Source organism: Amyelois transitella, chromosome 22 (assembly GCF_032362555.1).
Source record: "Amyelois transitella isolate CPQ chromosome 22, ilAmyTran1.1, whole genome shotgun sequence".
NCBI lineage: Eukaryota > Metazoa > Arthropoda > Insecta > Lepidoptera > Pyralidae > Amyelois > Amyelois transitella.
In genome coordinates this window covers 8,180,072-8,202,959 of record NC_083525.1, presented here as the reverse complement: position 1 = coordinate 8,202,959, position 22,888 = coordinate 8,180,072, and the positions used below count along the sequence as shown (strand labels likewise).

General features: G+C 38.3%; 2 protein-coding genes and 1 non-coding gene across 4 annotated transcripts; 2 read left to right on the top strand and 1 right to left on the bottom strand.

Annotated features, from left to right (window-relative positions):
- Window positions 1-376: 376 nt before the first annotated feature.
- LOC106138528 (SANT and BTB domain regulator of class switch recombination) lies at window positions 377-16,131 on the top strand. Its single transcript, XM_013339698.2, has 17 exons — window positions 377-904; window positions 981-1,072; window positions 1,196-1,343; window positions 1,431-1,521; window positions 1,846-2,005; window positions 3,494-3,607; window positions 4,148-4,254; window positions 5,244-5,408; window positions 6,315-6,416; window positions 7,618-7,759; window positions 8,687-8,818; window positions 9,296-9,443; window positions 11,296-11,424; window positions 12,739-12,884; window positions 13,963-14,129; window positions 14,974-15,140; window positions 16,005-16,131. The coding sequence occupies exons 1-17, from the start codon at window positions 487-489 to the stop codon at window positions 16,109-16,111; spliced, it is 2,535 nt and encodes an 844-aa protein (XP_013195152.2). The 5' UTR covers window positions 377-486; the 3' UTR covers window positions 16,112-16,131.
- Trnae-cuc (transfer RNA glutamic acid (anticodon CUC)) lies at window positions 1,735-1,806 on the top strand. The gene has a single exon. It is a non-coding gene; the product is annotated as a tRNA-Glu (tRNA).
- Window positions 16,132-17,031: 900 nt separating the features above from the next.
- LOC106138530 (large ribosomal subunit protein eL6) lies at window positions 17,032-22,844 on the bottom strand. Of its 2 annotated transcripts, none has more exons than XM_060950714.1 (7): window positions 22,723-22,844; window positions 22,194-22,343; window positions 21,297-21,448; window positions 20,293-20,464; window positions 19,385-19,570; window positions 18,126-18,236; window positions 17,032-17,121 (listed from the first exon to the last, which is right to left on the bottom strand). In XM_060950714.1, exons 2-7 carry the CDS (start codon window positions 22,338-22,340, stop codon window positions 17,071-17,073), a joined length of 819 nt encoding a protein of 272 aa, XP_060806697.1. In that variant the 5' UTR covers window positions 22,341-22,343; window positions 22,723-22,844; the 3' UTR covers window positions 17,032-17,070. The 2 variants fall into 2 exon arrangements, with proteins under 2 accessions (XP_060806697.1, XP_060806698.1); XM_060950715.1 differs by having other exon boundaries at window positions 22,648-22,726.
- Window positions 22,845-22,888: the final 44 nt, after the last annotated feature.

The following is a 22,888-nucleotide window of genomic DNA, read 5'->3' as shown; positions in this document are numbered from 1 at the left end:
TGATGATTCATGTTATGGCACCTATGTTGTACATTCGATTTATATATTTTGCTTCCTCGGTTGATAACCGTAAATATGAAGAAAAAAACTCCACGAAACATTATGGTTCCAAAACTAAACCATTTACTTAATGTACGAAAATACTTTTTTTATATTTTATCATTTGTTTGCGTTTTATTTCTATGAACTGAACATACGAATAAAATCTGGGCGGCCAAATCTACTGTCAAGTTAAAATAGACATCTTATTTGATTTTTGAGCTCATATTTTTATTTTGAAAAGTAATTTAAATCCAAGAATAGTTTCATTTTAAGAAAATAATCACAGGGAATATATTAAATACAAAAAATTATTCACTCTCGGCAATCAAAACGGTATGTAACTAAGGTGTTTATTTAATCGATATTTAGAAATTATATCTCAATATGTAGAACTGTTTGTCAAAGTACATAAAAATATTACTCGCTTATCATAGAAAATAAAAAATGGCAAGTCCAAATTCTGAAACTGATTCAACCTCGATGTTTATGCAAAAAGGGGACTACAGAAAAAGTAAGAGTCCCACGCCCGGAGAGACCGCTTCAAGAAGAAATTCTACTGTGTCAGTGAAAAAAGTATCGCCAGAAATTATAACTGTCAAAGATTTTTTCGACTTTATGAAAACAGCATACCAAGTTTATGAGCATTTGGAAGGAGAAGATGATGAGGAATCGAGGATCAACTGGGAGGAACTGACGAAATTGACGGTTTTGAATCATGTGATCGAACAACAAGAAAGAGATCTTTTACAACAAACTGCTTTTTCTCACCCCAAGCCCTTGATAAGTAAAAGCGATACGGCAATTGAAAAAAAGGATAGCATGGATAGAATAGAAAAACGATACAGTTGTAGTGAGATCGAAGGTATAGTAATCTTCCTCCTTAATTCGTTAGAATAAGTGTCGCCATCTCGTGATAAGTAATAATTGAATGTTTTAAGGGACAGGTCGGCGGCGGTCCTTGCCTCCAGAAGCGAGGGTTGAAATGCTTGGAGTATGGACCGAAGCAAATTTAAATTGTAAATTAAATGATGTGAGTAAATGAAGTAAAATTCAATAGAATGTAATAGATAAAAATTTAATAGTTGTAACAAAACTTAAGTTTTAAGTGCTTAAAGTTTCTAAGAGATGGCGCTCACGCTGATTTTATTTTTAGGTAATTAATGAAGGCATTTTGGACTCAATACTTCCTTATCTCGTTGGATACAAGAAGCCATCTAAAACAACAAGTACCTACGCGCCCATAATCAAGAAGGCTGCCTCAACTTCATCAACTGAAATAAAAAAACCAGCTAGTTTTGGAGGTAATTTAGTAATGATTTATGAAATCGGAAAATTATTAGTGAATCCGCTTTTTAGTGTTTTTAATACAATTTATCTATTTTTGAAAGGTTTTGTGAATGAAAAGGAGTCAAGAGATCGTCTCGGGAGACGTAAATCATCTATAGTTGCAGCACAAGAGCGCATCGCTCAAAAGCAAGAGTAAGTTCGGCCCATTGCCCCTAGAGGGCGTTGTGTAATATAGTATTCTTGCATTTTTCAATAATCTTGATAAATTTAATCTGATTTGTTACGAAATAAATATAGTTACAGGTTGTGTTGGAAATGGAATTAATATGAAAGAGTGCAATACGATATAATATATTATAAAAATCATTTATGAATATATTCTCATATTTTATTGGATTACGTATATCCGATATGGTCTAGTGGCTAGGATACCTGGCTCTCACCCAGGAGGCTCGGGTTCGATTCCCGGTATCGGAATTCACTTTTTTTTTTAATTTTATTCCTTTTTTCTTTTAGTGGTGATGTAGAAATTCACGTTTGTGATGAAGTAAAAGGCTTGAAGAAGGATTTTAGGTGCCCTCAGAAGTTATTGGTATCCAGAATGGGTTACTTTGCTGATGTGACTGCCGGTCAAAGACTGGAAGACATGGATATTTCCGTACATTGCGATATCCAGGTAAGGTGAATTACCCGACTGTGTCAGTAGAGCGGTTATGTGTTTAAGTTGAGTTACTTGTAAATAGATTTTAACCAAAATTTTTATAATAAATTCTAACAAAATATGAGATACAGAATAGAATATTTCATATATTTCCTATGGATGTCGTAAAGGCTAAAAGGATAGAATAAAGGATAAACTACCTCTTGCCGGCGATTGGCAAGCAACCTGTCACTATATGAATCTCATTTCTATCAGTAAGCCAAACAGCTGAACGTGTCCTATCAGTTTTTTAAAGACTGCTGGCTCTGTCTACCCCGCAAGGGATACAGACGTGATTATATGTATGTATGTTAATATAAACGAGACAAATTACACAGATTGAGTTGGCCTCGAAGCAAGTTCGACACCTTGTTTTTCGAGATGCAATTAGGCTAGTTGACTATTTTTTCAAGTTGGTCCTAACTAGTTACTTCATATTTGTTATTTTAGCCATGAATTACTTTAAAAATTTTTTTTTAAACGAGCGTAAACGCTATCCGCCATGTTTGTCTTTTTATTATCTGTGCTAGGTTTGTTTTAATTATTTTAATTTTTAAATTTGATATATTTTGTGATCTCTTACGCAAAACACAATGGAATAGAAAATATTTATTTTTAAAATTGGGTACAAGGTATCACTTATTGACGTCACATCACTTAAATCTAATTATAACTAGTACCGCTTCCAAAGCGCATGTGAAGAAGAAACGGCGGAACAAACTACACTGCAGAATTTTCATCGGACGTCAATATACAAATATAGATCTCTTAAATCTAAATCATGGACGAATCCACATTGTCTACATTTAAAAAACATGAATGAATGTAGAACTAGTAATACAATAGAAAATATTCATTTAATAGAAAAGAATTCATTATGAGTCAAGTGGCCTATTATAAATTATCTATTTGTCTATATAGAGTAGCCTATTATACAGGGTGACTTTTAATTCAACTGCATAAATTTAACTCTTAAGTGTACTCATCTAAAGGATATTTAAAAACGTTAAAAGAAAATTATCGGTTCATATTTCAGAAAGTACGAAAAAAATAAAAGTATCAAAATCCACGATCCTAAATACGTCATATCACCCCGGCCGGCGGCAAAGCGACGCGTAAGATTCAGAGGTCAACGACACAATTCATTCAGCTGAGCGATCTTGACAACTCTGTACTTTACTTGATCTTGATACTAGAAAAATAATTTATTTGTCAGACATTTATTTACATGTTTAGTTTTAATTTCTTTTTGTAGTATTGATCTGTATTAAAGCGTGTGTCGTAGTTTCTGAGGGTTTTTTTAAATGTGAAAATGATGACGTTTAATTTAAATAAAAATAGGCTCAAACGGCTCAGAAGCATATATGGGCATAGTCTATGTTTAAAAGGATGCAGTTGTTTTAAATGTCACCCTGTATGTAAAGAAATGATTAAATTTTTAATTAATCGCGGTATCTGTGGCAGATATTCGACTGGCTGATGAGGTGGGTGAAGAGGGACAGCATCCTGGTGGCCGACTGGCCGTTGCTGGACCCGCACAACGTCGTGCCCATACTGGTGTCAGCCTCATTTCTACAGGTAATTCGTGTAATTCAATTAATATAAAGAGTTCATTATGAGTAAAGTAACCAGCCTATTATATGTAAAGGAATAATTAAGTGCTGTGTGGTTCCCGGCACTAATAGAAAAAGAAGAAAAGGACCACTCCATCTCTTTCCCATGGATGTCGTTAAAGGCGACTGAGGGATAGGCTTATAAACTTGGGATTCTTATTTTAGGCGATGGGCTAGTCAACCTGTCACTATTTGAATCTTAATTCTATCTTAAAGCCAAACAGCTGAACGGGGTAGACAGAGCCAACAGTCTTCGAGACTGTTGGCTCTGTCTACCCCGTAAGGGATATAGACGTGACCATATGTATGTATGTATGACCACTCCATCTCTTTCCCATGGATGTCGTAGAAGGCGACTAAGGGTTTAAAGACGCTATTTGAATTTCAATTCTATCTTAAAAGCCAAAAAGCTGAACGTGGCCTATCAATCTTCGAGACTGATAGGTTCTGTCTACCCCGTAAGGGGTATAGACGTGATCATTTGAATGTTTGTCAATCTCGTTAGATGGAGCCGCTCCTGCACGACTGCATGATTTACTGCCACGCGCACATGAACGACATCGTCAAGACTTCCACCAACCTGGCCTGCCTCAGCGATGCTCTCTTGACCAGGTATTTCGTGTGTTTCTCGCTATAGCTAACTGTTTCTCATAGTTTCTCACTGGTGAGAAACAATTACTTCCTTGATGAACAGTAGCTTAGCTTGTCTCTACTCACCAACGTGTGCATGCTGAACGTGACCTTTCAGCCTTAGCGATAAATACGTGATGATTGTATTCTTATAGGCGATGGGCTAGCAACCTGTCACTATTTGAATCTTAATTCTGTCACTAGACCAAACAGCTGAACGTGGCCTGTCAGACTTTCAAGACTGCTGGCACGTGATTATATGTATTGATGGATGAATAAATCTATACTAATATATATTTTATTAAATCTATGCTAATCTCAGGAACTACTGGTTCGAATTGCAAAAATCTTTTTGTGTTGAACAGATCATTTATCGCGGAAGGCTCTAGGCTGTAAACATCACGCTGCAACTACAAGGAGCGAAGAAATAACGAAGAATGTGAAAAAAAAATCGGTTCAAATAATTCATCCTTGAGGGTTTCAATGATGCCCAAAATAACTATTCCACGCTTACAAAGTCGCGGGCATAACTAGTAGTTAATAGTTATTCAATTATGAAACAGTGCCGTGTGGTTCCCGGCACCAATACAAAAAAGAATAGGTCCACTCCATCTCTTTCCCATGGATGTCGTAATATGCGACTAAGGGATAGGCTTACAAACTTGGGATTCTTTTTTAGGCGATGGGCTAGCAACCTGTCACTATTTGAATCTCAATTCTATCATAAAGCCAAATAGCTGAACGTCGCCATTCAGTCTTTTCAAGACTGTTGGCTCTGTCTACCCCGCAAGGGATATAGACGTGACCATATGTATGTATGTATGTAAATAATGTAGAATGTGAAAAAAATCGGTTAAAATTATTCATCCTTGAGGGTTTCAATGATGTGCCCACCCAAAATAACTATTCCACGCGGACGAAGTCGCGGGCACAGCTAATTAGTAGTTAATAGTTATTCAATTATGCCACAGATTAGCTGCGATGTACACGAACGCCGAACTGGAAGCCATAAGAGACAGGAAGGACAAGATCCAGTCGCGATTGTACTGCAAGATGATCATGTCCCTGGCTGAGCCGGTGCCGGAGACCCTGAGAGGGCATTATGCCACTTTGGCGACGCTTTTCAAGTGCACCAAGTAATTGTTTACATCATCATGCCTCTTTCTCGGGGGGGTAGGCAGAGACTACCTCTTTCCACTTGCCACGATCTCTGCATACTGCCTTCGCTTCATCCGCATTCAGAACTCTCTTCATGCGAGCTCGGCGGTTTCGGGTACTCTCGACCTGACCCTTTACCAGGACGTCCTTAATTTGATAAAGATACGTTCGTCTAGGTCTTCCCACTCCAACCTTGCCCTCCACACTCTCTTTGTATATCTGCTTAGTCAACCTGCTTTCATTCATCCTCTCCACATGACCATCAGTAATTGTTTAATCCTACTAATATGTGTATTATAAATGCGAAAGTTTGTGAGTATGTCAGGATGTCAGTATGGATGTTTGTTATTCTTTCACTAAAAAACTTCTGAACCGATTACGATGTAATTTGGTATGTAGGTAGCTGAAGACCCAGAATAACACATAGGCTACTTTTTATCCCGGAGTTCCCGCGGGATTGATTGTTAAGTTATGATAGGGTTTCCACGCGGACGAAGTCGCGGGCACAGCTAGTAATCAATAAATTGGAGTAAACAATAAACAATGTCTTCAATTCGGTTTAATCCTCTTATTTTATTTTTAATTTCTTTTGTTTTTCAGCCAGTACTAGTTACCTACTAACCAATGAGTTTGTGTCTCATTTTAACTGCCTTTTTTGACCGATCAGTTAATATTGATTTTTTTTTAATTAATATTACTTGTTTAATCGGCGATGGGCTAGCAACCTGTCACTTCATACGAATCTCAATTCTATCATTAAACCAAATAGCTGAACGTGGCCGATCAGTCTTTTCAAGACTGTTGGCTCTGTCTACCCCACACGGGATATAGACGTGACCATATGTATTAAATTGTATTTTATGAAACAGTTAACATTGAATTAGGTGCAACAAGTTGCTGGGCCGCCACATCGCCGAGCAGGTCCCGTGCCAACCTTCCAGCATGAGGATCGATAGACGGGGGAACGTCATCTCTTCACACACCAAGTCAGTTGCCTTGTTAAATTGCCTAAATAGAAAAAAATCTCAAAAACTCGGCTGATTTCAAGCAACACAATAGTAGACAAAATATTGTATTGTAAATTAAGTAACAAATGTGCCGTGTGGTTCCCGGCATGAATGGAAAAATTAATAGGATAACTCCATCTTAAGAGTAGACAAAATATTGTATTGTAAATTAAGTAACAAATGTGCCGTGTGGAAAAATTAATAGGACAATTCCATCTCTTTTTTTCCATAGATGTCGTAAAAGGTGACGTTCTTCCCACACCAAGTTAGTTGCCTTGTTCCTATTCAAAAACTCGGCTGATTTAATACAAAAGAGTAGACAAAATTCCATTGTTAATTATGTAACAAATGTGCCGTGTGGTTGCACGAATGGAAAAATTAATAGGACAATTCCATCTTTTTTTTTTCATAGATGTCGTAAAAGGCGAGTAACGGACTAATGAACTTGGGATTATTGTTTTAGCCGATGAGCTAGCAACCTGTCAGTATTTGAATCTCAGTTCTATCATTGAGCCAAACAGCCGAACGTGGCCTATCAGTTTTTTCAATATTGTCGGCTCTGTGTACCCCGCGAGGGATATAGACGTGGCTGTGCTGTATGTTAAAAAATTCTACTTTCGAACAAATCATTTGGGTAGTTATTTAGAGACAAAATACCCGTTTTCTATAGCAAAAAAGACATGCATTTTTTATCTCTTCCTAAAGATATGATGATACGAGTTTGATCAGTGTCTTCATCAAATTATCCCCCAATGATGATTTTTTTGCGGTTATACAAACAAATGTGTCATCATTAAAATCATCAACAGTGCCGTATGGTTCCCGGCACCAGTACAAAAAAGAATAGGACCACTCCATCTCTTTCCTATGGATGTCGTAAAAGGCGACTAAAGGATAGGCTTACAAACTTGGGATTCTTTTTTTAGGCGATGGGCTAGCCACCTGTCACTATTTGAATCTCAATTCTATCATTAAGCCAAATAGATGAGCGTGGCCTATCAGTCTTTTTAAGGCTGTTGGCTCTGTCTAACCCGCATGGGATATAGACGTGACCATATGTATGTATGTATGTATTAAAATCATTTCGCGACGATAATATTCATTGTACCTACCTAACAGATATATTGATTCAAGTAATTTATATCAATCACCTGATTGAATGGTTTAAGATATTTCACAGGGACCTGAGTTGGAACTTGAACGAGTATATAACTTGGCTTTACGGAGAGTTGCGGTCATGGCGACGTGTTTATTGGCGTCTGTGGGGCGACTGTCATTTTCTGAGGTGTCAACTATGTGATAGCTACTTCCCAGCGTATCAGGTAACCGCTTAGCTTGTCAGTATTAATGACCTTATTTTATGACTAGCTGTGCCCGCGATTTCGTCCGCGTGGAATAGTTATTAAGTACCTACGGGCGTCATTGAAGCCCTCAAGGATAAATTAATTTCCCCGTTTTCACATTTTCCATTATTTCTTTGCTCCTTATAGTTGCAGCGTGATGTTGTATAGCCTAAAGCCTTCCTCGATAAATGGTCTATTCGACGCAAAAAGAATTTTTCAATTCGAACCAGTAGTTCATGAGATTAGCGCGTTCAAACAAACAAACAAACTCTTCAGCTTTATAATATTATTAGTATATATATTAGTATAGATCTATGATAGCTCAAGAGACCGACTAAAAATTTAAATATAGAAAAAAAAAACACGCGGAGTTTGTCAGGCAAAGGAAGAGAACTTAAAAAAAAATAAGATGCACAGACAAACATATTATACAGCCTATATTAAAATTTCTTATTCAATAGTTTTATTGGTGCCGTGTGGTTCCCGGCACCAATAAAAAAAAGAATAGGACCACGCCATCTGTTTCCCATGGATGTCGTAAAAGGCGACTAAGGGATAAGCTTATAAAATTGCGATCCTTTTTTTTAGGCGACGGGCTAGCAACCTGTCACTATTTGGATCTCAATTCCATTATTAAGCCGAGCAGCTGAACGTGGCCATTCTGTCTTTTCGTTACTGTTTACTCTGTCTACCCCGTAAGGGATATGGACGTGACTATATATATTCATAGGCTAACTAGCAGTCCCGGCAAACGTTGTTTTGCCATATAAATAGTAAAGCCGTTTCGGAGGAGTACGGTGACAAACATTGTGACACGAGAATTTTATATATAAGATATTATATTTATATATAAGTGTACTCTCGACGGGGGATATTAAAATTAGGTGCTTGTCTGTGTGTGTGCAGATGGAATGGTGCTCCCATCACGAACAGAGCGCGCACATGTTCCAGTTGGAAGGTCGACCACCACTGCCTGCTGGGAGGTATCCCTGCTGCGGTGAGAGGGCATACCGCTTTGAGACTGTCACCAGGAATACTGTGAGTTTAGTTTCTTAACCAGGATCATGGTAAAAGCTCCTCTCTACGAAGATGAGGATGTGATACATATAATGACGTCTGGATCCCTTGCGTGGTAGACAGAGCCAACAGTCTTGAAAAGACTGATAGGCCACGTTCAGCTGTTTGGCTTTATGATGGAATTGAGATTCAAATAGTGACAGGTTGCTAGCCCATCGCCTAAAGAGGAATCCCAAATTTATAAGCGTACCCCTTAGTCGCCTTTTACGACATCCATGGGAAAGAAATGGAGTGGCCCAGGTTGTTAAAAAAAGAGCCATTCGGTCTTTTCAAGACTGCTACCCCTACCTACCTACAGGCTCTGTCCACCCCGCAAGGTGATATAGACGTGACCATATGTACATATGTATTCTTTTTTTACATCCACCCCGCAAGGGATATAGACGTGACCATATATGTACCTATGTATGTGTGTGTATTCTTTTTTCTTTTCAACAGGGTTGCCAGTTCCGCGAACACGCTCCCGACGAGCGGCTGGCGGCGGACGCGGCCGTCATGGAAATGTACCACAGGTTCAGGGAGATCGTCTCCATGAGACCGCCGCAGCTGATGTTTCCCGAGAGACTCACGAGGATTGTGGCCAGAGGTAGGTGTTTTGTGTTATGTGCCGTGTGGTTCCTGGCACCGATAAAAAATTTACCGATAATAAATCATTCATTCATTCTTTTTTTACCACTCTGGACCACTCCATCTCTTTCCCATAGATATCGTAAAAGGCGACTAAGGGATTGGTTTTTAAATTTGGGATTGTTCATTTAGGCCATGGGTTAGCAACCAAATAATAGGACCACTTCTTCTTTTTCCCATAGATGTCGTAGAAGGCGACTAAGGGATAGGGATTATAAATTTGGGATTGTTCATTTGGGCGATAGGATTGTGGCTAGAGGTATTTTATTATGTGCCGTGTGGTTCGTGGTACCGACAAAAAAAGAAAAGGACCACTTCTTCTTTTTTCCATGGATGTTGTAAAAGGCGACTAAGGGATGGGCTTATAAATTTGAGATTGTTCATTTGGGCGATAGGATTGTGGCTAGAGGTATTTTATTATGTGCCGTGTGGTTCGTGGTACCGATAAAAAAAAGAATAGGACCACTTCTTCTTTTTCCCATAGATGTCGTAAAAGGTGACTAAGGGATAGGGATTATAAATTTGGGATTGTTCATTTAGGCGATGGGTTAGCAACCTGTCACTATTTGAATCTCAATTCTATCAAATTCAAATTCAAATTCAAAATTTTTATTCATTATTATAGGATATTATTATATCGCTTAATAATTGTCGTATGGTTTAACAACTTGGTTGACGTCAAATAAATTACTTAAAAACTAAGTTTACTGCCGCTTCCAAGGCGTCAGTGCAGAAGAAGCGGTAACAAACTGCACTGCAGCATTTTCATCAACAACGTCAACTTCACAATATTAAATTATACTTAGAATAGAATGTGGACGGGAGAATACATTGTTCACGGGAGATTTATATATTTATGAGATTTAATATTGAAAAAAGAAAAATATATATATATATATATTATGGATTGCCAATTTTAAAAAGATTTATGTACAGAGTGTACTGAAATTTTGATTTAAGTTCAAATTAAACTACAATTAATTACGAGGTTCCTGTGCCAAGCTCGAGCCAGATGTTTTTATCATTAAGGTAATCATCAGTCCTATAATAAGCCTTCCCACAAAGTACTTTCTTTACATACTCTTTGAATTTTCGGTTGGGCATATCAAGAACAGACTCCGGCAACCTATTATAAAATCGTATACAGTTCCCCATAAATGATTTACTGACTTTGCTAAGCCTATGAAACGGCATGACTAATTTATGTTTATTACGTAAATTTCTATCAGTTGTGGCACTAACTTTTTGAAAAAAATATCATTAAGCCAAACAGCTGACCGGGACTATTCGGGTTTCAAGACTGTTGGCTCTATCTACCCCGCAAGGAATATAGACTTGACTATATGTATATATGTATGTAAGACTATAACGCCAAGATCTCACTACTTACATACAATCACCTCTTTCCCGGTGAAGCAGACTATATCTTTCCAAGATACCTGCATAGATCATGCTTCATCCACATTCATAACTCTCTTCATGCAAGCTCGTAGGTTTCGGGTATTCTTGACCTGACCAAGTTTTACCGTGCCGTGTGGTTCCCGGCACCAATCCAAAAAGAATGGGACCACTCCATCTCTTTCCCATGGATGTCGTAAAAGCCGACTAAGGGGGTAGGCTTATAAACTTGGGATTCTTCTTTTAGGCGATGGGCTAGCAACCTGTCAATATTTGAATCTCAATCCTATCTTAAAGCCAAATAGCTGAACGTGGCCTATCAGTCTTTACAAGACTTTAGGCTCTGTCTACTCCGTAAGGGATATAGACGTGATTGTATGTATGTATGTATGTACCATGTTTTACCCATATAGAGCCTGGAGAAGACTCGGGTCGCCTCCAATGCAAGGAGGTGTTTTGGTGGGAGGGCATCCAGTTAGTGGCGCCCCGTCAGCCCCTAGGCCTCCTCGGCAAGATGTACACCAGCAACAATAAGTTTAACCGTGAGTTGTACGCTTTTCCCCGCTATAACTGTAGAATTTGTTTTCGTCTTGCGATTATCTTGAAAATTTACTTTTCTCCACAGGTTTGTTTATTAATTAATTTTAATAAATAATTAAATGATGACTGATGATGCAATTTTTCTATTCGGCACGGTTCGGTCATGATTTGTTTAATTTACTACTTAGCTTAAAGTGAGCGTTTATTTTTCATTCTCATGACTTGAAATTTGCGCTGAACAAAATTGAGCATTACAAAAAATTGCTCAAAGCAAGCTTGTTGGAATGTGAGCGAAGACTATCTTATCATATTGAGCCGTTCTAAACCTGAGCCTAGTCAAAATGTTTTTGTACTGTAATTTAACAAATAAAAAATAGCAATGGAGAAAAGTAAAATTTTAGAGAAATATCTAATGTTAATTCTAGCTGTATGACTGGCAAGCATGGCGGTCGTGGAAAATGGCGCGTAGAATAATTGCAAATTGGCAACACATATTGTAAATACACAGTATTCAAAGGCAATATTAGAAAGTATTATTAATCCTTATATTCGCTACGTACTTTTGGAATATCCTACTTATCTGTAGCTACTGAAATAAGCCCAAAAGAGTAGGCACTGTAAAATAAACCTAAATATTAAAAAAAAACAGGCGGGTAAAGTGACGGACGGTAGACAGCAACTCTGTTGGTCAAAGACAATATCGTAGACCAGCCCCCGCAGCATGCGCACGCGCGGCGCCGTTTCACTAAAAGCTATCAAAAAAAAAAAACAAAAATTTATATTCATTATATTATAGGACACTTCATATCGCTTAATAAAGTCAAATCTTTTGGTTTCACAACACTGGTAACGTTACATAAATTACTTAAACCTAAAAGTTTACTGCCGCTTCCAAGGCATCAGTGCAGAAGAAGCGGTAACAAACTGCACCGCAGCATTTTCTTCAACAACGTCAACTGCTATCGTATCGCTGTTTCGCTTTTTATCACGACGTGAAACGGGACAGGGATAGTTTTTCGCGCGATAAAAATGGCGTCGCTCGTGGCATGCTACGTCCTGAATCCATCACCTCGCTAGTTCCACGATAGTCTTTCTTTCGTCTTGGTTATGTTAAACTGTTATTTTGTGAACAGTATAATACCGTTAAAAGAAATTAACGACAATTTTTAAAGCTTCATTTAAGAATGAGCTTATATTAAACTGCATAGATTTAGGGAGTTTAAAAGATGGCGTCCCTGGAGTGGAGCATAGGTTATGAAAACAAAGGAGCAAATGTTACAAAGGAAATAGCCGTATAAATTTGCCCCGGGTAATAGCGAATGCGAGGCCCGGGTCCCCGGCCCTGGGGGCGGCGCGGCTGTCTGCGCAGTCGCTGACCGCCAGCTGCTCAGTGGCGGCGTGCCCCGAGGAGCTCCGGCCGAAGCCCCCGCCGAAGGAGGCGAAGGACGAAGCCCCCAAGAAGGTAAGTCCCGAAGACCAAGTGTAATTGGTTTGGAGTGGTTATTTTTGTGTCGGTGTGTAATTTTTTTTTGTGTTTACAGCATAATGTGATATTTACAAGTTAATATTGCGCATTGCGACTGCGCTAACGCGCTTTTGACGAGTAGGTAGTTAATTAGGTTAAAATAGTGTAGTTATATAGATACTTATTTGGTTGGATTGATTGAATAAGTAAGTATCTGTGATATTTAATGCACATTATAGCAATTGAAGTTTGATTGAGCTTAGCGGAACCACATATAAAATTAAAGTAATATTAGAGAAAAGCTTGTAAAATTTAAAATGCACGACGTATTTCAATGAAACATGACCTATGTAAATTAGCAGAGCTTCTACCTGGTAGTATCGAAATGATCAAATCTTCCAACTTATTTATCAATATTTATGTTGTGTTTAGGTATTTGTAGAACAGAACAACTGAGTTTACTTTCTGAATAAAAAAAAATGTGTCTGTGTCTATGAAAAGTGAAACTTACCATTAACTTTTAAGGGTCATCATATACAGGGTGACTTTTAATTCAACTGCATAAATTTAACTGTTAAGTGTACTCATCTAAAGGATATTTAAAAACGTTAAAAGAAAAATATCGGTTCATATTTCAGAAAGTATGAAAAAAAAAGTATCAAAATCCACGATCCTAAATACGTGATATCACCCCGGCCGGCGGAAAAGCGACGCGTAAGATTCAGAGGTCAACGACACAATTCATTTAGCTGAGCGATCTCGACAATTCTGTACTTTACTTGATCTTGATACTAGAAAAATAATTTATTTTTCAGACATTTATTTACATGTTTAGTTTTAATTTCTTTTTGTAGTACTGGTCTTTAATAAAGCGTGTGACGTAGTTTTTGAGGGTTTTTAAATGTGAAAAATAGGCTCAAACAGCTCAGAAGCATGGGTATAGTCTATGTTTAAAAGGATGCAGTTGTTTTAAATGTCACCCTGTATACATAACATCACGCCTGTTTCCCATTGGTGAAAGGCAGCAATTAGGATCATCATATCTCAGTGAACTAACATCGTCTCGTATCCAAAGAAAGGTGCCATCGGCGGCGGGGACTCCATCGTGGACGACGGCGGCGAGCAGTCTTCGGAGTCTGAATCCGAGAGTGAGCACAGTTCGGCCAGTGCTCGCTCTGATGAGGACAGTGTGCCGAGGAGGCGGCAGCAGAGACTGGCTAGAGCACCAAGGCCGGTTGTTAAGTAAGTCTTTTGAGAGAAGCAAGTTTGGAGACTCAAGTATATTTCTTTTGAAAGAATAATAATACTGCCCACCATGAGCAGTCTCTGATGAGGACAGTGTACCGTGGAGACGACAGCAGGGCTGACTTGTGTACTAAGGTCGGTTGTTAAGTAAGTCTTGAGAGGAGCAAGTTTGGAGACTCATGTATATTTCTTTTGAAAAAATAATAATACTGCCCACCATGAGCAGTCTCCGGACTCGCTCTGATGAGGACAGTGTGCCGAGGAGACGACAGCAGAGACTCGCTAGAGCACCAAGGTCGGTTGTTAAGTAAGTCTTTTGAGAGGAGAAGCAAGTTTGGAGACCCAAGTATATTTCTTTTGAAAGAATAATAAAACTGCCCACCATGAGCAGTCTCTGGAGTAGCTCTGATGAGGACAGTGTGCCGATGAGATGACGGCAGGGCTGGCTAGCGCACTAAGGTCGGTCGTTAAGCAAGTCTTTTGAAAGAGTAATAAACCGCCCACCATGAGCAGTCGCCGGGCTCGCTCTGATGAGGACAGTGTGCCGTGGAGACAGCAGCAGAGGCTGGCGACAGCACCACGACCTGCACCACCCAATCCAGGATCCATGGTCAAGGCACACCCCGGGCTCCTCTCCAGAGTGGTGAGGTTGCAACCGGGACTAAAAGCCAGGAGAAAATGTCTCTTAAGACTTTGTTCTGCAACGGAGTTTAATGAGGAAGAAGAAATGTCTCTTTAGCCTTTGTTAAAAGCTAGGACAAAATGTCTCTTAAGACTTTGTTCTGCAGCGGAGTTTTTGCGTCAGAATGGATAGCAGAATGTATAAAAAATTATTCGGCAGGCGGGCCCGCGTGGTAGGCCGCCAGTGGGTGTCGTCGCTGTCCGCGCGCAGCAACCAGGACGGCCAGCGGCGCTTCGAGGAGCGCGCGGCGAGGCTGATGCGCGCCGCGCTCGCCCGCCGCGCGCCGCCTGCGCACGCGCCGCCCAACAAGACCAAGACGCCCGCAGGTATGCGATTACATACATACATACATATAGTGCCGTGTGGTTCCCGGCACCAATACAAAAAAGAATAGGACCACTCCATCTCTGGTAGGTAGTAGGTATCTCTTTCTCATGGATGACGTAAAAGGCGACTAAGGAATAGGTTTATAAAATGTCACTATTTGAATCTCAGTTCTATCATTAAGTAAAGCCGTTTGCTACGCTTGGAATGATATCTGTGGCAGCTCACTTAGTCCCGGTAACAAGGTCGATTTTCGGGATAAATGAAGGCATAGGCTAATTCCATGATTTTACCATACACCTGAACGTGGCCTTTTAGTCTTTTCAAGACTTTTGGCTCTGTATACCGCAAGGGATACAAACATGACTATATGTATGTATGTAAATAAATTAACTTGCTAGCCCATCGCCTAAAAAAGAATACCAAGTTTGTAAGCCTATCTCTTAGTCGCCTTTTACGACATCCATGGGAAAGAGATGGATTGGTCCTATTCTTTTTTGTATTGGTGCCGGGAACCACACGGCATTGTGTCATAATTGAATAACTATTAACTACTAGTTATGCCCGCGACTTCGTCCGCGTGGAATAGTTATTTTGGGCATCATTGAAGACCTCAATAATGTACCATTTTCCCCGTTTTTATTTCACATTTACCATTATTTCTTTGCTCCTTATAGTTGCAGCGTGATGTTATATAGCCTAAAGCCTTCATCGATAAATGGTCTATTCAACGCAAAAATAATTTTTCAATTCGAACCAGTAGTTCCTGAGATTAGCGCGTTCAAACAAACAAACTCTTCAGTTTTATACAGCTCACCTCAGTGTCACCTCTAAACAGCTTTCTATAATTCAAATACTTCATCCAGGCGGCGTATACGCACGTCTTGAAGCAGAATGGCGCGAGCGTCACGGACAACGACCGAGAAACGCGGTGTCAGCGAGACCAAAACAACCAGTCAACAAATTCAAATGATATGTAGTTTGTCGTGGTTGTGTGTGACGAAGTAAATAAAGTTCTATTCCCGAGTGTTTTGGTTTATTTTTGCGTGTCTATTTTGCAGATATTTTGTTTTTTCGACGGCCTCTGTGGCGCAGCGGTAGTACGCTTGTCTGTGACACCGGAGGTCCCGGGTTCCAATCCCGGCCAGGGCATGATGAGAACTTTGTCTGATTGGTTTAGGTCTTGGATGTTTATCTATGTATTTATATAATATAGTATCCGTTGAGTTGGTATCTCGTAACACAAGTCTCGAACTTACTTCGAGGCTAACTCAGTGTAGTTTGTCCCGTATATATTTATTTATTTGTATGTTGTGCGCAGGTTCACGTGTTTCAATTTCGATTCATTTATTGCATATAATTTTGTATATTTCAGTTCTAACTAAGTTAAGTATGATTTGATTATATTCAATTTGATATGTTCAATTAATTCAATTCATATTAGCATAATATAATTTAAAATTTATCATTAATTGGTATTTAATGTTTCATGTACGGTGGCGCTACAACCGCTTTATTGATGATGGAGTGGTCAGAGCGACCGGCTTACAAGTCATAAGTTACGTTATAGATTATTTTTTTATTTAAAAAATACGTAATACTAATTTGTTTTGGTGGTACATACAAACATAAACCGCGCCTCTTTCCCGGAGGGGTAGGCAGTGACCACATCTTTCCACATGCCACGATCCCTGCACACTTCTTTCGCTTCATCCACATTCATAACTCTCTTTATGAAACCTCATCGGTTTCGGGTACTCTTGACCAGACCTTTTGCTAGAACGTCTCTAGATTTGATCAAAGTAAGTTCATCTAGGCCTTCCCACGCCAACAGTGTTTGTTGGTATACTAGGATAATCTTCAAATTTTACAATAACGAAATGAAACAACAAGTTCGCCAATAAAATTTACTGACAAATAATATCCTTACATCTAGAAGCGCAGTCGGTGCGGGAATTGGCTGGAACGGAGACCGAACGCCGCCTGCGAATAAATTTTATAAATGTTAATAAAAATCTTTACCAAGAATAATATAATAGAATAGATTTATTCTCAAATTGGATACAAGGTATCACTTATTGACGTCACATCATTTAAATCTTATTATGTTATGTGCATATCAAGTGTAATTTGGCTGTATGTTGAGACATACATACATATAATCACGTCTATATCACTTGCGGGGCGGACAGAACCATCAGTGCTGAAAAGACTGCCATGTTTAGGCGAAGCAGGAGTCTCTTCGAGAAGAAACCTGACTCACCCAATCCGGGATCATGTGTCAAAGGCGCACTTCGGGATGCAAAAGAAGTAATATATGAATTTATCTGATTGATAATATATGATTTTATTTACCGCCGTGGGCTCCCCTGAGCCCTCATCGCAGCCCGGAGCCCTATAGAAGCCCCGGCCTTCGCCTTTGGTCTACAACAGCGCTCACCAAGTAGTTCGTTATCCTCTGGCAGCTACTTACGAATTTTGTCTATAGCTAAACCCATGATCTCTTACAAATTGTAAAACTAGTCTAAAGATTGTTGTTATTCTATGAATTTTTAAATTATACTCGTATCTCATCAACCTTACTAACGTTTTACATAATCGTCACACCGAAATAAGTTATCTTCTTGGGCCATGTCCCAAGCCTAAGACGTCAGAGACGACCAACAAGATCAGGACTGTCGCACCTACCGCCTAAAAGACCTTGGAGCAGGACCAAGCTCCCTGGAGTGCTTTCATGAAGTAAATGATGGTCACGAACCTCGGTCATATCATAGAATTTTTTTTTTAGAATGAGATTTATTTTCAAAATTGGATACAAGGTATCACTTATTGACGTCACATAACTTAAATCTAATTATAACTACTACCCGCTTCCAAAGCGCATGTGTAGAAGGAGCGGCGGAATAAACTACACTGCAGCGTTTTCAACGGACGTCAATTTACAAATATAGATTGACATGAGGATTCCAAGTGGAAGATGAATTTACCTTGAGGTATCCACGCAGCGTCTTCTTGTCAGCTCGTTTGCCGATCGCCTTGATCACCGCCTCGTCCACCAGTTTCTGGTCAGCCTTGCGCTGCTCAGATGGAACGTATTTCTGAAGAAAAAAATAAGGTTATTTTTATTTTCAAAATGTTTTGATTAATTTACTTTTTGAAATGAGGTAATTTCTTTTGCAAGTCAATGCAAATGCAAGTCAATTGGGTCTTGGATATTTATCTATAATTATGTATTTATTATAAAATATAGTATCGTTGAGTTTGTATCACGTAACACGAAAGTATCGAAATTACTTCGAGCCTAACTCAATCAGTGTAATTTGTGCCGTATATATTTATTTATTTTATTATTTTAAAATGCGTCAATTCATAATGTTATTGAAACTAAAAAATACTCAGCCATTTTAGAATATAGTATACATATTGTTTGTTTTTCAAAACTATCTTTTTGTATAGGGTTGGACAAATTATATCGGAAACCCTAAAAAAATAAGGCCTTCCCGGCAAAGAATTATTAGTAGAATTAGTTTTGCAAGAATTAAATGTGGACATTTTATGATTAGCTGAGCATTGGCTCATTGAGCAGATGTTTAGCCTAAACAAGTATAATATTATACGTATATACTATACGTACTCTTGACCAGACCTTTTGCTATAACGTTTCCAATTTGATCAAGGTACGTTACTATATTCTGCCGTGGTATAACTAAAATGCCGTTATCTGACATCAGGATTTACACCTTTTTTACCAGTAAAATAAGAAAAAAAAAATCTCTTTCGATCTGTATAAACGACTTTTTGGTACCTTTAAGTCATAAATAGGCGTTCTCATTGATGAATGGCATCAGTTTAAATTTTTACCGCAGTTTTTGACGTTTTACTTAAAACAAGGATTTGGCAGATAACGGCATTTTAGTTATACCAGGGCAGTAGAATAGAATAGAATAGATTTATTTTCAAAATTGGATACAAGGTATCACTTATTGACGTCAGATAACTTAAATCTATGTAATTATAACTACTACCGCTTCCAAAGCGCATGTGTAGAAGAAGCGGCGGAACAAACTACACTGCAGCATTTTCATAGGACGTCAATTTACAAATATAGATCACTTAAATCTAAATCGTGGACGAATGCACATTGTCTACATTAAAAAACATGTATGAATGTAGAACTGATTATGTCAATACGAATATTTTAGTTTTAGTTTGTAGTAGTTATATTTTAGTTAGTATTTATAAATACCTCTTTCTTAGTGGCGAAGATGTCTTCCCCAGTCTTGCGCTTCACCGTCCTCTTGGCGCTCTTCTTGTTCTTCTTGAAGTAGCCGTCGTCGAGATGCGCGGGCAGCTGGAAGTCGCCGAGGTCCACGCTGGTGGAGGTGCCGATAACGTAGCGTTGGGGCACGCGCCGGAGCGGGCACGAGTTGAACTGGATTTATACATATGTTAATATATAATTTGAGCGACTGTGGTCGGATCGAAACGCGTGATGCAAAGAGGCACAGGTTCGAATCCTCGGCCATATACCAATGACTATTTTCAAAGGTATGTATGTTACTTTAAATAAAAAATAAAGCTCTTTAAGGTGGGAGAAAACATCGCGAGGAAACCTCCACATTCAGGCAATTGGATGTGTAATCATGTTTCTGATACGGGTTAGTTTTACTTGCAAAAGTTGTGGAAGTCAGACGGGAGTCGCTTCATATAAAAACCTGACTCATCCAATCCAGGATCCATGAGGCCTAAGGTGGTCCAATATTTCTATTTCCTATGAGACACATATTGAAAAGAAAAAGAATTGTTTTCTTTACATTACAAATTAGTCATACCTATCAAAAAGGAAATCTATACTAATCTATACTAATATTATAAAGCTGAAGAGTTTGTTTGTTTGAACGCACTAATGTCAGGAACTACTGGTTCAAATTGAAAATTATTTTTGAGTTGAATAGACCATTTATCGAGGAAGGCTTAAGGCTATAAAACATCACATTGCAACTATTAGAAGCAAAGATGTAATGGAAAATGTGAAAAAAAAACCTATGGAATATTGTTCATCCTTGATCAGGCTTCAATGATGCCCAAACTATTACACGCGGACGAAGTCGCGGGCACAGCTAGTATGTTAATAAAAGAAAATCCGGTACTAACAACAAACGGTCCGGTGACAAGCAGAAGTCCGCTGGGCAGCACTCCGACGAGCACCACCCGCTTGCCAGCGTGTCTGCCGGCGAGGAGAATGCACACAGTGCCGGGAGTCAGGTTGGGACGGATCCTGCGCACGTGCTTACTGAACGTCTTGTGGTGAGGGCGAGGGGTGATCCTGCAAGTAGAAATTTCTTTTACTACACAATCTTAGTGAAAAAATTGTTGGGAATAATGTACATATCTATACATATAATAAAACAGTAAAAATATTTTGTGTGTAAATTTAGTATTTTTGACTGAAATGGATAGAGGGACACTCAGAATGATTATCTCCAAAAGTACTGAACCGATTTACTTAAAACTTTCACCAATTGCTTTGTTTTAACTCAGAAAAACATTTAAAGTTTGCTTCATCAAAATCGGTTCACTAAAAATAGTTATCGACATTTGAATGAACTCAAGGCATGAGTTTGCCTGCAAATAAGTTACGAAATTTAAAATTCAAAGTCATTTATCATTGTACGACAGCATAATACATAAATATAAGTGAAAATCAGTTTGATAATATTCTGGTTTTGCTGCACATTACATGGGTAATTCTCACGTAAAAAGATTTTTGGTTTGTTAGTCTACTTTAGTACCGTGTGGTTCCGGCACCAATACAAAAAAGAATAGGACCACTCCATCTCATTCCCATGGATGTCGTAAAAGGCGACTAAGGGATAGGCTTACAAAATTTGGTTTCTTTTTTAGGCTATGGGCGAGCAACCTATCACTATTTGAAACTCAATTCTATCATTAAGCCAAATAACTGAATGTGGCCAGTCTTTTCAAGCCTGTTGGCTAATAGTCTTAAAAACAAAAATTATAGGTGGCTAATAGTCTTAAAAAAAAATTAAAGGCCACTTTCAGCTGTATCGCCTTATGTTGGAATCAAGTTTCTAGCCTTCGAAAAACAATACATAACAATTCTACTTAACATTATACATATAAATGTGAATACTCACTTATCCTGGGTGGGATAGAAGGACCTTCTGCGGCGGAGCAGCACAGTGCGGGTGCCTCCGTTCTTCTCACCACCAATCTGCTTCACGACCACTGTGGGCTTCTTGGCCTTCTCAGCTTTGGGGTTCTTCTTGCCAACAAACTTGTATTTGGCCTGAAAATATCATTCATTGTAGGCAACCTTCTTTATTTATATTATATTAAATTATTTATTATATCTTAATATGTATTAACAGGGAAAGCCAGCTGGCAAACATATACATATGTATTATGCTGTATGCCAAAGCAACAGTTGTCATATTTGTTTGGTTAGCAAAAAACATAGGATTTTTATTGTAAAATATTCTTATTTGTTTTGTTCAGTATATATATAGTACAGTGCTTTTCTTTTCATTATTTCTTTTCTTTTCTTTCGTCTTCAGTTCTTTCTTCTTTTTAGAGTATATAGTACATTCCCACACTTTTCATCTATACTTCCTACATTAATTAATTATATTTAGAATGCTTTTATTTTATTTTAATTTGTGGGTTATAAGATTCAATATAAAAAAAATCTGTTGTAATGAGAACTATCTCCATACATATTTTCAATTAATAAAAATTATGAGATAATAATTTTCACAAATATTATTGAACTGTTGTTTCGTTTGAATTTGTAGTGATCTTGGAAAGTGCATAATTCTTCTTACTACCCCTAAAGGCAGGAGGCCTGATATTACATACTGAAGCATTGTTTCCCTCCTAACAAGACATATTTTCTGATACCCACCTGGTTGGAACATACCTAAGTTTAAAATGATTAGGTGTTTAAGTTTATAAAATAAATAATTTGGTAACTGATACTAATTCTGTACAGGTGCATGGACACATACATAGTAATGAAATGAGTGATGACTTACCTTCTTGTGGAACATTTTAGTCTTGGAGAAACGTACAACTCCATTTCCCAGATCATAATTTCTAGGCTTGCCAAGTTTGGCTTTCTGGACTCCGCCCGCTGGGGCTGCGGCGGGCTTGGCCACCGCTTTGGGCTGTGGTGGAGCCATTATCTGTACACAAGAAACACACGTTTAATAACAAACTAACCACCTGACTTCCAAAGTTAGGTTATAAATTTTGTGACTTCCACCCAGTAAATAAACCGACAAACAAGTGATTTTCCACAAAGTTCGAATATTAAGGATTTAAAATGAATGATTTTACATCTCAATAACAAATGATTTAAAAATTTTATCACAAAAATCACCAATCACAGTCCGAACCAATTTTAAAATTAGTACGTGTTTCAAGGCAGGTTATCACGAAATATTACACAAAATCACTTGTTTGTAAAATACATTTTAATATTCATACGTTTGATTACGCGAATAATCTATTTTCACTTAAATAAAATTGGATTTATTTTGATTGAAAACAATATAAACTCACATTCAACCGGGTTCAAGCAAAAGAAATCGTCAGAGACAAGAAAACGTCATCTTGATTTAATAGTGGTGTACGTGACATCTAAATATTTTTATACGATTATTACCGGTTTTAAGCGAGCTCAATCAAATTGTCTATGGTCTTATGAAAGTTTTGGTAAACGAGAACA

Coding starts and splice junctions, on each gene's coding strand:
- LOC106138528 (XM_013339698.2), top strand. CDS start 487: ATGGCAAGTCCAAATTCTGAAACTGATTCAACCTCGATGTTTATGCAA. Junction 6,417..7,617: donor GTCATCTCTTCACACACCAA/GTCAGTTGCCTT, acceptor GATATTTCACAG/GGACCTGAGTTGGAACTTGA. Junction 11,425..12,738: donor CAGCAACAATAAGTTTAACC/GTGAGTTGTACG, acceptor CCCGGGTAATAG/CGAATGCGAGGCCCGGGTCC.
- LOC106138530 (XM_060950714.1), bottom strand. CDS start 22,340: ATGGCTCCACCACAGCCCAAAGCGGTGGCCAAGCCCGCCGCAGCCCCA. Junction 20,465..21,296: donor TTCTATCCCACCCAGGATAA/GTGAGTATTCAC, acceptor TTCTACTTGCAG/GATCACCCCTCGCCCTCACC. Junction 17,122..18,125: donor CGCTGCGTGGATACCTCAAG/GTAAATTCATCT, acceptor ATTTATTCGCAG/GCGGCGTTCGGTCTCCGTTC.